This window comes from Meriones unguiculatus, chromosome 1 (genome assembly GCF_030254825.1).
Source record: "Meriones unguiculatus strain TT.TT164.6M chromosome 1, Bangor_MerUng_6.1, whole genome shotgun sequence".
Classification (NCBI taxonomy): domain Eukaryota; kingdom Metazoa; phylum Chordata; class Mammalia; order Rodentia; family Muridae; genus Meriones; species Meriones unguiculatus.
The window spans coordinates 59,791,707-59,807,006 of NC_083349.1; the positions used below are offsets into that span (position 1 = coordinate 59,791,707).

The 15,300-nt window shown below is 43.2% G+C and overlaps 1 protein-coding gene and 1 non-coding gene across 11 annotated transcripts in view; both read left to right on the forward strand.

Annotated features, from left to right (window-relative positions):
* Positions 1-1,828: 1,828 nt before the first annotated feature.
* LOC132652081 (U6 spliceosomal RNA) lies at positions 1,829-1,932 on the forward strand. Its single transcript, XR_009589572.1, has one exon. It is a non-coding gene; the product is annotated as a U6 spliceosomal RNA (small nuclear RNA).
* Positions 1,933-5,897: 3,965 nt separating this feature from the next.
* Btrc (beta-transducin repeat containing E3 ubiquitin protein ligase) overlaps positions 5,898-15,300 on the forward strand; it is a 166,238-nt gene continuing 156,835 nt past the window's right edge. For 5 of the 10 annotated variants that reach the window (XM_021649880.2, XM_060390476.1, XM_021649834.2 and 2 more), the window contains exon 1: positions 5,899-6,067. In XM_021649880.2, the coding sequence (XP_021505555.1) occupies positions 6,020-6,067 (48 nt within the window). In that variant the 5' untranslated portion in view covers positions 5,899-6,019. Of the gene's footprint in view, positions 6,068-6,275; positions 6,457-15,300 lie in introns of those variants that run through there. The other 5 variants (XM_021649848.2, XM_021649863.2, XM_021649838.2 and 2 more) reach the window with 3 other exon arrangements.

Consider the following 15,300-nt stretch of genomic DNA (forward strand, 5'->3'; position numbering starts at 1 on the left):
AGGCTGGCCTCAAACTTAGAGATCTGCCTGCCTCTGACTCCTGAGGGCTGGCATCAAAGGAGTGTGCCACCACCACCTGGCTTTAAAGTAATTTTTAAAATGAAAAAAAAAAAAAAAACCACAAAAAAACAACTCACAAAACATAAACACAGTCAGACACACACACACACACACACAGATAGAGAAAAAGTGAGTGCGAGAGACAAGTAGACACCTGTAACCTAGGATGAATGTGAAACAAGTGAGCACCTGTAACTTAGGATGGGGTGAATGTGGGACCCACGCAAGAAAAGCAATTGGGGTGTAATGGAGAGAGACATTTGGTGGACTGGTGACATCTAAATACTGAAATCAAGGAGTACTGGAGTCTCCAGCAGGAAGTTAGAGGACTACAGAATGTCCAGCAGGATCTAGGGTTCTCATGGTAGAAGCTCATTTTCTGATAGAGGAGGGTCTAAGTATTTCTTTCTTTCCTTATGTCACTACGTAGCCCTGGCTGCCCTGGAACTCACTATGTAGACCAGGCTGGCCCCTTGCCTCTCTAGTGTCCCTCCCTTCCCCACTCTCTCCCCACACCTGATGCTGGCCCCAGTTACCCTCCCCAACCCCCAGAGCACTTTTTTATGATTTATTTTTAAAATTATATGAATGGTATATTTCCGTTTGTGTATGGCAGTGCTGAAGATCAAATCCAGGCCCTCAGACATTCTCAGCTTTCAGGTGTATACATTTTAGAATTTCCAGAGATTTTTGTTTTTCAGATGATAGAGGCCAATACCAGGCAGGGTGGTCCACTGCTCGTTATCCTAATACTCAGGAGGGAGAGTAAGGAGCCAAGGTCAAGCTGGGCATGGTGGATGCCTTTCGAGCCGGGATAGGACAGCCAAGGCTACACCACAGAGAAACCGAGTGTGGAAAAACAACAACAACAACAACAACAACAAAAGCCATGGTCATTTTGGCTATGTTAGAAATAAGTAAGTTTGGGGTTAGGAAAAAAAAAGTACAATTACTCTTGATCAAGAGGGTAGAAATGGAAGAGTGAGAAATAGAGAAATAGAGACAGGAAGTTTTTTGCTTTGTTTTGTTTCTTTTGTTTTGTTTTAACTAACACAGAAGGCAATTGTGTCTTTTTCCCCATAGGCTTGGGTCCAATCTCACAGTCTTAATCTGAAAAGAAAATGCAAGAATGGGAAAGGTTTATTCCAAGGAGAAACAAACAAACAGAGGGTAACTACTCCAGGCTATCAAATTCCTGGAATACAGGGGTGGATTTTGTGTAAAGGTTTTACTGGCTGGGGAGTGGATTAAAATATTTGCATAAAAGTTTTATGGGTGGGTAGGGTAAAATATTTGAATTCCTCACCCTAAACAAACTGTTTTACAATATTTGCTAGAAAAGACTCCCTTAACTACTCCAGGGCATCCAGTTCCAGGTCAAGCCTAACAGCTTCTTTCAGCTCAAAGACCCTTACCCTGCTGACTGTTATCTAAATCCTCATGTTTTTCTGCTCTCCACCATCCACCTCTTCCCTCAGCCTTGGCAATTTGATTCCGAAATAGTTTTTCTTTCTACTTGAGGTAGTTTGATGGTTTCACTGCATTACAGAGGCCATCTTGGGCTACATGAGATTTTTTGTCTAAAAAAAAAATGAGTAAACATTTTGAAAGAGGATCTGAGCTGGGTGGGAGTGGTGCATGCCTTCATCCCAGCACTTGGGAGACAGAGGCAGGTAAATCTTTGAATTCAAGGCCAGCCTGATCTACAGAAGAGCGAGTTCCAGGACAGCCGGGGCTACACTACACAGAGAAACCCTGTCTTGAAAGAGTGCTTGTTTTGGCTGCACATTTACTAAAATTGGAACAATACAGAGATTAGCATGGCCTTTGCATAAGGATGACACGCAAATTCGTGAAGCATTCCATATTTTTATTTTGACAATGGAAACACGATAATGAACTTTCATATTCCAAGGGAGAAAGAAAGAAAGAAAGAAAGAAAGAAAGAAAGAAAGAAAGAAAGAAAGGAAGGAAGAAAGGAGGGAGGGAGGGAGGGAGGGAGGGAGGGAAGGAAGGGAAGGAAGGAAAGGAAGGAAGGAAGGGAAGGAAGGAAGGAAGAATCAGAGAAGTTTGGTTAATTACAACCCCTTAGCTAGTAAAAGAATGAGCTAAAAATAGGTCTCTTGCTCTTTTCTCCACTTGGAGGGAGTGAATTTTGGGACTGACACATACTAAGGATTACTCTCCTCAGGTCTCTTACCTACAATCCAAAGAATTTCCTAAACTGATTGGATAGGACATCAAGGCAAGTCTTTAGCCTGGGCTTTGTGTTTTAACACCTGTGATTACAGCTTTTACGTGGCAGAGGCAGGAAGATTTCCCATTCAGTCAGGATGGGGATGAATAGCAAGACTCTGCCTCAAAAAGAAAGAAAGTGATAGCCTAGGGTTAGAGGGAAGGGGAGGTCCTCCTCTCCTATCAGAGGACTTGGGGAGGGGCATGGGAGGAGATGAGGGAGAGAGGGTGGGATTGGGAGGGGATAAAGGAGGGGGCTACAACTGGGATACAAAGTGAATAAACTGTAATTTATTAAAAAATTAATTAATTTTAAAAAAGAAAGAAAGTGTTAATCTCAAAGAGGAGAAAGACTGCCCAAATCATCATGGCCAAATTAATTAAAGCAAGCTCTTTCATTCATATATTCATGCTGCCTTCCCCTAAGGTGGGGTTCAAAACGTCAGCGCTAGATGTGGGGGAGATTAGGTTTTTATAGCTCAGGGGTAGGGAGTTGGTTTGCCAAATAGGGGGTTTAGTAGGCAAACAGGCAGAGTTACAGATACAGAACATAACAAAAGTGGTCATATTACACAATGGAATACTACTCAGCCATTAAAAACAAGGAAATCATGAAATTTTCAGCTGAATGGTGGGATCTAGAAAAGATCATCCTGAGTGAGGTATCCCAGAAGCAGAAAGATACACATGGTATATACTCTTACAAGTGGATACTAGACCTATAAGATAGGATAAACATACTAAAATCTGTACACCTAAAGAAGATAAACAAGAAAGAGGACCCAGCGTAAGATGATCAATCTTCACTTAGAAAGACAAATGGGATGGACATAGGAAGTAGGAGAAAACAAGTAACAGGACAGGACCCTACCACAGAGGGCTTCTGAAAGACTCTACCTAGCAGTGTATTATCAAAGCAGATGCTGAGACTTATAACCAAACCTTGGGCAGAGTGCAGGGAATCATATGAAAGAAGGGGTAGTTAATATGACCTGGAGAGGACTCCACAAGGACCTACTATATCTGGGCACAGGAGTCTTTTCTGAGACTGTTTCTCCAACCAAGGACCATGTATGGATATAACCTAGAACCCCAGCTCTGATGTAGCCCATGGCAGCTCAGTATCCAAGTGAGTACCCTAGTAAGGGGAACAGAGACTGTCTCTGACATGAACTCAGTGGCTGGCTCTTTGACCTCCCCCTGCCCCTGAGGGAGGAGCAGCCTTGCTAGGCCATAGAGGAAGACATTGCAAGCCAGTCCTGAAGAGACCTGATAAGCTAGGGTCAAATGGGAGGGGAAGAGGGACTTAGAGAGAGGCAGGGAGGATTGGGAGGGAATGAGGGAGGGGGCTACAGCTGGGATACAAAGTAAATAAACTGTACTATAAAAAATATAAATTTAATTTAAAAAAAGTGCTCATATAACAACAGGTATTAACAGCCTTGCCCGAACTGGTACTTGATCTGTAGACCAGGCTGGCCTGGAACTCACAGCAGATCCACCTGCCTCTGCCTCCGGAGTCCTGGGATTAAAGGTGTGTGCCACCACACCTTGTTATTGTTTGGTTTCACAAATCCCTCCGATCTGCTGCAGGGCATGACTGGCAACCCCCCCCACACACACCTTGAATTCCTAGCCCAGAGGCTGGGCTTTCTCTCAGAGAAACATTTTGATACCTGGACATTTTGATACCCTCTTCCCCATCTTTCTCTGTTCTCTTTTTCTATCTGTGCAAACTTCATTCTCTCTCCCTCCCCCTGCATGAGGCCTGAGAACTGCTGGCAATAAACCTGAATTTATGTACTATACCTTTGTCTTGCAATGTTCATTCTGCCATTTCAATCTGCTATAAGAACCTTTTAAGACAAAGGTGGGTTGCAAGGTGATCTGGTCATAACACAGAGAAACCCTATCTTGTAAAGAAAATTTATTATTTTTTTTATAAATACAAATATTTATTATTATTTATTTATTAAATTTAAAAAAAAAGTGTCTCTGTGTGTGGACATATGTACATGAATCCTGGGGCCTACAGAAGCCAGAACAGGGTGTCAGGTCCTGTGGGATGGCAGTTACATGTAATTGTAAGCTCCTTGACTTTGGGGCTGGGAACTGAACTCATATCCTCTGGAAGAGCAGCAAGTGCTCTTAAGCTCTGAGCCATTGCGTCATCTCTCCAGTGCCTCAGGGAATTTTCTTTTCTTTCCTTTTTTCTTTTTATTTGGTTTTCTTTTTATTTGACTTTCTCTGTGTAGCTTTGCCTGTCCTGGACTTGCTTTGTAGACCAGGCTGGCCTTGATCTCACAGTGATCTTGCCTGCCTCTGCCTCTTGCCTCCTGAGTGCTGCATCAAAGGTGTCACCATGCCCAGCTATGGAAAATTTCTTAACAAAGATGTTTTAACTCTTCATTTTACACTTCTATATAACCTTTTAATTTTTAAAATTCAAGAATAACTTTTTATTGGCTGCATGCTTCTTACACATTAGTTATTATGTTGAGTTCTACAGGCACAGAGACAACTAGGATCAACATACTAGAAATATAAGAATCATGAGTTGTAAGGGCAGGTTTATTCCAGTCCACTGATGACTGTTCACTTTTTTTTTTTTTTTTCTTTTAGAACAGGCTGGCCCGAACTCACAGAGATCTGCCTGCCTCTCCCTCCCTCTCTTCATTTTTTTTTTTTTTTTTTTTTTAGCATTTTCATAGTATTTGTCCTCATTCTTTGTTATAATTAAACTTTTTTTTTCCTTTTCTTTACAAGATAGGGTTTGTCTGTGTAGCCTTGGCTCTTCTGGAATTAGCTCTGAAGACCAGGCTGGCCTAGAACTCACCTGTATCTATCCGCCTCTACCTCTTGAGTGCTGGGACTAAAGGCATGTCCCATAACACCTGGTCCATTTTTCTTTTTCAAGGCCAAAGGAACTACTTACAGGCTTCACTTGCTTGAAGGCCATTGTATTTCTTTGACTTAGACCTCAGAGTTAGTAATACAGCCCATACTTCTTGAGCGCTAAATTCAAGATTTCCTGGATCGGGTTCTACCTGCCCCTGACTTGCTCTGGGGGAGAAAAGGCTCTTCAGAAATGAGAGGCAATAGCTTAGGCAGACTTTGAAACCTTGCCTTGATGTTTAGCACATTTGGATCAGAGTGTCTAGGTCTCAGGTCCTCCTCAAATGCTTGATGAAAGAACTTTAGAAGGGTCCAGTTTCCCAAAAATCACAGTTAGGGAGGCCCAAGGACCCTGAGTTCTCTCAGTTTTCCCAGTATTTGGAATACAGATGAAGCGCTAGTCGCCATCTTGGTATCAAATGCCAAGCAAGCAGCCACTGGCGTCGTTCGGTAACCACGGCGACACTCTGGCTTTGCTGTAAACTACAATTCCCGTCAGCCGATTTCCCCTCCTGGCTCGCGAGTGCTCTACATTTGGCTTGCACACAGTCGCGACTCTACGCAGTGACTCGTGGGAGTTGCTGTTCACTGCTTGGCCTTGCTACTTGCCACACGACGCTTCAGAACTACAAGTCCCGTGAGGCAGCGGAGCGCGCACGCGTAGAGCTGCGGTCCGCCTCGGGGGGGCGGGGAGGGGGTGCCGCCAGTGCCAGGAGGTAAGAGAGGGCGGGGGAAGGAAGAGGAGGCGGGATCCGGGCGCTGCGTTGGCTGCGGCCTGGCACGAAAGGGGCGGCCCCGGCGGAGAGCAGACCCAGTAGCCCGGGCGATTATGGACCCGGCAGAGGCGGTGCTGCAAGAGAAAGCGCTCAAGTTTATGGTGAGGAGATGGTGCGGGCCGGGGAATGGTGGAGGCGGCGGCGTTGGCGTGTCGCTGAGCTCAGGCCTGGGTCACACGCTCACCGCAGGAGGGGGCAATGGGACTCCGGGCCAAGGCCGGTGTCGGGGCCGAGGGAGGGACTGGACCGGAGCTCGGAGGAGGGTGCGGGAGGGTGCAGAGGGGACCCTGGGGTGGGGGCAGCAGCTCCGCCATCTTGTGGAAGAGAGGCCAAGTGACAGCGGGAGCTCATTCGAGGTGGGGGCTCCTGGCGGCGCGCGGGGCCCTAAAGGGAAAGGGGCGTGGGGACAGTTACTGAAGAGCGGAGGAACCCGAGTGGAGAGACGCCTGTGGACGCTGCGGGCAGGGGCCTTACGGTGTCAGGGTTACGGGTAAGGCCTGGGAGAGGGGGTGCGTTCAGGAGTGGGAAATAGTGGGGAGCTTAGGAAAATGGTAAGGTAGACACTGGGGACAGGGGGAAACTGGGCAGGGCTGGGTACTGATAGGTTTAACGGTGAAGGAGGGAAAGCCCAGGCTAGGGAAGGCAAGTAGTTGTGTTTCATTCAGCTGGAAAGATAGTCTTTGCCTAAGGGCTAAGGGTGGAATCCCAGTTGGCCAAACTAATGTTCGTAAACTCTGGAAGAGGCCTTATTTAAGAAGGACTCAGACCTAGGGCTACCGTGACAGTTCCTGGGAGAGAAAGACAGTATTGACTGTGAGCTAGAATTACAAATAGCTGAAAGGAGATACATGCTCTGCTTTGAAGGAGAGGGGCACAGTTATTTGTAGTAAGGACAAAGTGATGAAAAGAATGCAGGTACAGGTAAATGGGGATAAGATTAATAACCGATAAGAGAAGCAAAACAAAACTTAGGCCTTAAGTGGTGAGGCAGTAAAATGTGGAGGCCAAGTGCTGTATCACCCTGTGGGAGAGGAAAGGCCTTGGAGAAATGATGAGAGCTGTGAAGAAATTCTAGAGGGAGGATGTAAGTAATAGAGAAAGTGAGCTAAGTCAGGATTGGTGGTTTCCTGTGATATTTAGATTGAAGCACAGTGTGGGTGACATATTTTGAGGGTATGGGTAAGCCCTTAGGACCTGTTTCTTCAACTTTGTATGGTGCTTTTCCTTTGCTGTGCTTGTGTTTGGCAACTTTGACTAGTCTGATATTTGATGCTTTTAATCTGATGCTTCTTGTGTATCAGAGGTGTGGACCAGCTTCTGGCTACATTTAAGGAGTAAAGAGTGATGGGATGCACAGAGTTTTAGCCTAACAGGTGGTCTCAGGGACATAAAATTATTTCCAATCAAGTTTGGCTTTTTCAGAAGTAATTAAACCCATCATTCCAAATAGCATTTCTTTGTTGAATAGTTGTTTTGTGTCTTTGCCTAAAATGCCATAACAAATTAGATAAACGTAGACACTAACTCAGTTAAAATTGGGTTTTAAGTTGCCCTAGTCATATTTATAGAAGCTGGTTTATAGAAGTTTTTATTTTGAGGGCTGGAGAGATTGCTCAGCAGTTAAGGGTATTGCTGCTCTCCCAGAGGATGAAGGCTTCTTTCCCAGTACCCACATGGCTGCTTACAGTGGTTTGTAACTCTCCAGTCCAAGGGGATTCTGCGACCCCCTTTCGGCCTCCCTGGGCACCAGGTACACAAGTGGTGCCCAGACATACATGCAGACATCCATACACTGAAAATAAATGAATAAATAAAACTCATTAAAAGGGGCTGGAGAGATGGCTCAGTGGTTAAGAGCACTGCCTGCTCTTCCAAAGGACCCAGGTTCAATTCCCAGTATACACATGGCAGCTCAAAACTGTCTGTAATGCCAATTCCAAGGGATCTGACACCATCACACTAATAGACATAAAATAAAGTTAAATAAGTTTTAAAAAACTCATTAAAAAATAAGGCTGTGGTGACTCACACCTTCAGTCTCAGCACTTGGGCGGCAGAGGCAGGCAGATCTCTGAATTCAAAGCTGGCCTGGTCTACAAATTGAGTTCTAGGACAGCCAGGGCTACACAAAGAAACCCTGTTTAGAAAACAACGAAATTCTTTTTATTAGTACCTTTAGAAACACCTAACTAAAGTTTGTCATTAGTAAAATTCTATTGAGCCTAAAGATATTTCTTGAATTTCTGTCCTGTGTTTACATCCTAAAAATTAAGAGACCTCAAGGCTTGGAGTTGTGGCTTATACCTTATAATCCAGTATTTAAGAATAGAAGCTGAGACAGGCCGGGAGGTAGCCCCCCAAAATAAAAACTGCCCACGCCTTTAATTGGGTAGGTAGGTATATCTCAGTTTGAGGCTAACTTGGTCTATTTGAATTCTAGAATGCCCTGTCTCAAAAATCCATAAAAATAAATAAGAAAGAAAGGAAAGAAAGAAAGAAAAGAAAAGAAAAGAAAAGAAAAAGAAGATAATACTCCTGCTGAGTCAGGAGTATTGTCATGATTTTAAGGGCAGCTTGGGCTACAGAATTAGACCCTGTTTCAAAAGACAATAAAACAAATAAGCTGAGTGCTTTCGGGCAAGCCTGTAATCCTATTGCTTGGGAGACAAGGCAGAAGGATCTGGAGTTAAAAAACCAGCACGTTAATGCAGCCTGGGCTACATGAGACCCTGCTTACAAATAAGCAAATCTGCAAAGAGACCTTGACATTTCGGGGGAAGGGAATGGAAATAAGCCAAGGCTGCTTTTATCTCCTCAGCCAGTTTCAAGATGTAAGTGAGAAAGTGCTTAGTTTTTCTAGTTTAGAGGGTTGACTCTCAGCACGAGCCTGACACTTCCTCAGATTTCTGGAATAACATATGCAATAATGAGACTTAGAGATCATAAAGAGACATTATGAGATCATCCTTTTTTATTCCTCTGAACCACTTGAGCTCTGCTTTGTGTCGTGAGTTAGGCATTGATAGTGGCCTGCTGATTGAGTCAGGCGGACTTGGACATGGCGAAGGAACAGTTTGCAGTTTTGAGGGCACCACACATTAATAAATGTTGAGTCAGTCATAGGGAGAAGCAGCCAAATTTTTCTTTTATTTTAGTTACTTTCTTTATTGACCTTGCCTGCTGTTGTGGCTGCTTTTTGAGGAAAGGACAACTGGAGGAAGAGTTGCTAAGGAGGAACGCCTCAGTGAGAGCAGCAGAGAATTAGGATTCTCTTTCAGCTCAGTCACAGCCTTATTATGAATCTGAGTAAGTCACGACCTCCCCTGGTGCCATTTTCCCCACTGTACCATGTCCATCTGTTCAGAGTCAGTTTTAGGATAGAGAAGGTATTTTATCTGAGCTAGCATCAAGCAGTTAATGCATAGTGTACAGTGGAAGCACTATCCTTTTAGTCAAACTGACATTTTTTGTGTTTCCCATCAGTTGCTAATTTGGTACAGAACTTTTTTTTTTTTTTTTTTAAAGATGTTCTCTGTGTAGCCCTGGCTGTTCTGGGACTTGCTCTTTAGACCAGGCTGGCCTCAAACTCACAGACATCTGCCTGCCTCTGTCTCCTGGGTGCTGGGATTAGAGGTGTGCACCACCATATCTAGTTTTAGTTTAAAGAATTTAATGTAAAATTTATCGAGAATGTCAACATGGAATACTGGCATGAGTTAACTTAATATCGCATTACTGTAGTACTTGGTCCAGGAGTTTTACAATGAATTGTCAAAAAATGCTATCAGAAATTTTGAGCAGACTGTCATGCATGGTCTTGCCCTTGGATACTTGTGAAAAGTAGTGATTATTTAACTTCTGAAAGCAGAGAAGTGAAAAGAAAGCAGCAGTTTGTACGAAATAGTCTGTGTGCTGATGTCTCTCATCCAGCTTTAGTGGGGCCTTAGGGGCCTTTCCTTAGTCAACAAAAGTATAAACCTCAGAAAAGATAAGCGCTAGAAGAGGGCCTGAGCAACAAAATGAAGACAAGGGAGAGGAGCTAGGCTACATGGATATGAATGGGGGAATAATGAGATTACTAAGGAAGAAACTGGTGTTTAGTTTAAGAAATGGGATAAATGTATTCTTTTCCAGCCAGTTCCGAGATCGAGCAAGAGAAGTAATTTTAAGCCTTAAAAAATTATTTTATGTATATGGATATTTTGTCTGCATGTACATCTGTCTGCACACCAGAAGAGGTTATTTAATCCCTTGAGGCTACAGTTAGAGATGGTTGTGAGCCATGATGTGGGTGCTGGGAATTGACCCCTGAAAGAACAGCCAGTGCTCTTAACTATATTCCCAAGACATTTTTTTTTTGGGGGGGGGTCTGTTTTAATTTGTTCTTGCTTTTTGTTTTTTGTTTTGTTTTGTTTGTTTTTTGAGACAGAGTTTCTCTGTATAGCCCTTGGCTGTCCAGGACTTTGTAGACCAGGCTGACCTCAAACTCATGAAGAACTGCCTGCCTCTGCCTCTGGGAATGTTGGGATCAAAGGCATGTACCACCATGGCCTGCATTGTAAAGACAATTTTATTTGGGTTTTTATTTTGTTTGTGACAGGCTGTCTTGCCCAGGAGGCCTGGAATTTACAGGGTAGCTCAAGCAGGCCAAGTGATTTTCCTTACCTGTCCTTCCTGGGTGTTGCTCTCACTATATGCCACTATTCGTGCCAAATAGAAATCTCCAGAAGTTCTGCAGTAGATTTTCTTTAACCCAGTGAGATTGATTGCCAGCTGAGTGGTTTACATGTGAAACTAGCTCTGTTGGTCAGTTTCTCTGCATCCTTTTCCTGTTGCTTATTTGTTTGCTGAGACAGGATCTCCATGTGTTGTCCAGGATGCACTCCAATTCTTGGACCTGCTTCCCTGTCATAGATGGAGCTATGGGCATTTGGAACCACACCTACCTTCCCAACTTAAATTAGCTTTCAACAGTTTCTTTTCTGTATTCTCTTATATAAATATCAAGATATAAAATTATAGCCTAATTTTTAAAAAATATGTTTGACAGAATCTCATGTAATCCAGTATGTCTTTTGAGCTGTCTTTTAGCCCAGGATGACCTTCAAGCGTTGAGGTTACAAGTGATCACCATATTTGATGTTTATTGATAATTCTTTGTGCTATTTTCCTAGGTTTGTGTTTGTAGTAGATGTTTTTAATAAATTAATGAAAATGAATTATCAAGCTGGACTTGGTGGTTCAGGCTGGTGTTAATTCAGGTACTGAGGAAGCTGAGGCAATAGAATCTTTGATTTGAGAACAGTTTGGAATACAGAGTGAGTTCAAGGCCAGGATAGGTGACTTAGTGAGGTTTTGTCTCAAAATAAAAACTAAAAAGAAGGATAGGATAGACATTGTCTAGGCCCTGAGTTCAAATCCTGGGGCCTGAAGAGGGTAAAGGGAAAAAAGTGAATTATTGAGTATAAAGTAAAAATGTTATTTTGAGTAGTTGTTTGGATATTCATTTTCTTTCTTTCTTTCTTTCTTTCTTTCTTTCTTTCTTTCTTTCTTTCTTTCCTGCTTTTTGAGACAGGGTTTCTCTGTGTAGCCTTGGCTATCCTGGACTCACTTTGTAGACAAGGCTGGCCTCTAACTCACAGAGATCCACTTGCTTCTGCTTCTCTAGCCCTGGTATTAAGGGTGTGGTGGCACACCCTTAAGTGTGTAGAATAGACCACTTGTTATCTGTTATCTGTATGCTTAAACCCTGAAGGAAAGGAAGTAGATAAAAGAGATTTTTTTTCTGTGTTGAAGGGAGATAGGCTATTATATAAAAATCTTGATCATATATGGATAAAACTCCTAGTCAATAGTATTCTAACACAAATATGAGTAGGAAGAATGAATTTTCTTCGTGCTTTGGGCTATAGCTCAAGGGATATAGCTTGCTTATCATGTGCAAGGCTCTGGGTTCAATACCCAGATATGTAAACAGCAGCAGTAACACCACCACAAACAAACCCCCAAAGTCTTTGTGATAGCAAAATACTTGACAGTCTTACCTGTTTGTAGGGATACTGTATTGTAGCTCAGAAGTCCTTTCTTCATAGGAAGATCTGTTGAAGGCAAAATAGAAAATAGTAACTGAAATTTAACATCTTAGTAATAACTTAGCCGGGCATGGTGGCGCTAGCCTGTAATCCCAGCACTGGGGGAGGCAGAGGCAGGCCAATCTCTGTGAGTTGGAGACCAGCCTGGTCTACAAAGTGAGTCCAAGATAGCCAAGGTTACACAGAGAAATCCAACCAAGCAAAAAAGTAGTCAATGAAAAGAAATGTAAAAACTAGAGCTCAGTCCTCAGCACCCAATTAAGATTTCCTCTTACCTTAACAGCAAGTAGTGGAGAGTCTGAAGTTTGGGAGCAAGGTCAATTGTATTTTAATGGTATTGACCAGTTTTCCATACTGGCCACCCCGTACTTCTGGGATCTTTGGGTAGAGCAGCCTGATGCATATTCCCTTTAACTTTCTAAAGCCCAATAGAGAACATCTTTACACATGGCTGAGATAACAAACGTAGAATAGGTAAATTAAATTAATGTTGAACTGAGAATATGGTTGATCTCTGAGGCACTATCATCTTAGTATATTATTTCACTTCATTCTCCCAATAATCCTATGAGGCAGATTATTTCTGTCATTTTTTACATAAGGAAACTGATTTCAAAGAGATTAAATAACTTGCTCAAAGTTACTCTGCTAACAAGGAATCTAAGGTCAAACCGAGGCAGCCTCACTCAGAGACCCTCACAGTGTACCCTCCAACTTGTGTGTGTGTATGTGTGTGTGAGAGACCGAGACAGAGAGAGACAGGGAGCACCTATTAGCATGTGTGCAGAGGCCAGAGGAGAACTATTAGCATTCTTCACCTTCTTCCTATTACACAGGGTCTCTCAGAACCTAGAGCTTGCCATTTTTCAGCTAGGCTCAGTCCAAGTGCAAACAGTCCTACCACTGTCCTACCCCAGAACTGGGATTCTGGATGGTACAGCCATGCCTGGCTGGAATTAGTTACAGGCAGTTGTGAGCTGTCCAGTGTGGGTGATGGGAACCAACTATCCTCTACACACTACACAATTTTTCTTTCCTGTTGACTGAGCTTTGACTTTTGATTTTTTGAGACAGGGCTTCTGTGTAGCCCTGGTTGTCCTAGACCAGGCCACCCTCAAACTCCGAGATCTGCCTACCCCTGCCTCCTCAAAGGCATATACCACTCCTACGCATACCTTGAGCCTTGACTATTGTTATGTAAAGCTCCATATTTATTTCACTTTCTGACTCTGTGCTTGTGCCTTCGATCTTTTTACATTAGTGTTTTGCTCCTCAGTAAGGAAAGCACACTTGATCCTGTCATGAGCACGGCACCCATGGAACCACTGTTGGCCCTGCTGATGTGCTCCTTTGTTTCACAGTTTTGTAAGGACTATAGGTTTTACAGTAGGAACCCAACCTACTTGTTATAAAGGAAACAATCCTATTGCCAAGGGTTCAAGACACCTCGTTTTTGTTAGAGGCTGAATTATAGGAAAACCTCCAACAGTACATCAAATGCTGGACCATTCTGAGTGCCTCTTAGCACCTTCCCCAGAAGAGTGAAGTACATGCTCCTAACCACATCTCTAACCCAGATCCGTGTTTTCCTGTTAGGTAGGTATTAGCCTGAGTCAGATACTTATATCTGGACTAACAGATGTGTTTTCTGATTGTTTGAATTAGCACTGAAAATCTGAGATTCACAGTTATCACAGTGTCATTTATACTAGGACTTGCTATGATTTATTTTCCTTTGAAACAAGATCTCATGTAGCCCAGGATGGCTTTAGACTTGTTGCTGAGGATGACCTTACAGTTCTGATCTACTGCCTTTATCTCCTGAGTGATAGAGTCATAGGCAGGTGCCACTGTGCCCACTTTACAGAGTGCTGGGGACCAAACCCAGGTTTTTGTTACCCTAGGCAAGCACGCTACCAAGTCCTACATCCCCAGCCCTAGATATTGCTATGTAATAAAGAAGCACAAAATACATTTAGTGTTCAGTGGTTGATGTTATAAACTTGTGAGCTTTGGGGGGCATTATTTGATCCAGATGGGCTTAACTGGGTGACTATGTTACACATTTTGGGATTCAGAAGGAAGAAGCAGTGACTTCCTAGAGAAAGCTCTTCTTAGAGTCACAAGAATGGCTAAAAGATTAAGAGTCAGCTGATGAAGTGTCTTTCAGTCATTGCTGTGTATAATAACTGCTAAATATCATTGACCAAAGCCAGCCACATGGTCAACATGTAGTTAAAGTTGCAGAAAAAATAATTTGCACAGTAATGTGCTACATTAACCATAGTTTTTCCTTCTTGAAAATTTTTTTAAACATTATTTACGTATTTACTGCATTGATGTTTACTTGGATGTGTGTCTGTGTGAGGGTGTCAGATCCTGGAGTTATAGACAGTTGTGAGCTGCCATGTGGGTGCTGGGAATTGAACCCTGGTAGCTCACTCCCTTCTCCCCTCCCAATCCTCCCCTCCCTCCCTTCCTCCATGCGTACCCCTCCCCAAGTCCATCTTTTTGATAATTTTTAATTGTTTTTTCTTTTTGCAGTCCTGGGAATTGAACCTAAGGCCTCACACATGCTAGGCAAATGCTGTACCATTGAATTAGAGTCCCAGCATTTTATTTTATTTATGTTAAAACATTTTTACTACTATTTTCTTATATCCGACCACAGTTTCCCTTCCCTCCTCCTCACCCACATGTCTTCACCCCTATCCACTTTTCTGTTTCTCTTCAGAAAAAGGCAGGTCTCCTGTGGCTATCACGGATATCAAACAAACATGGCATATCAAGTTACAGTAAGACTAGGCACCTTCCTTCATATTAAGGCTGACAGGCAACCCAGTGGGAGGAAAAGGGTTCCAAAAGCCAGCAAAACAGTCCAAGATAGCCCCTGCTCTCACTGTTAGGAGTGCCACAAGAAGACCAAGCTACACAACTGAGGGCTCGGGCAAATCCATGCAGGCTCCCTGGTTGTTAGTTCAGTCTCTGTGAGGCCAGATTAGTTGATACTGTGGGTTTTCTTGTGGTTCCCACAATCCTTGACCCCCTCTGGTTCCCACAATCCTTCCTTCTGCTTGATTCCTCGAGCTCTGCCTAAGGGTTTGCCTATGAGTCTCTACATCTGTTTCTATCAGTTGCTGGATGATGACTAGAGCCCCAGCATTTTAAAAGATGAATTTATTTTGTGTGTATGTGCCTGAATTGTAGATATGTGTACTACTTGTGTGCAGTTCTTGTGGAGA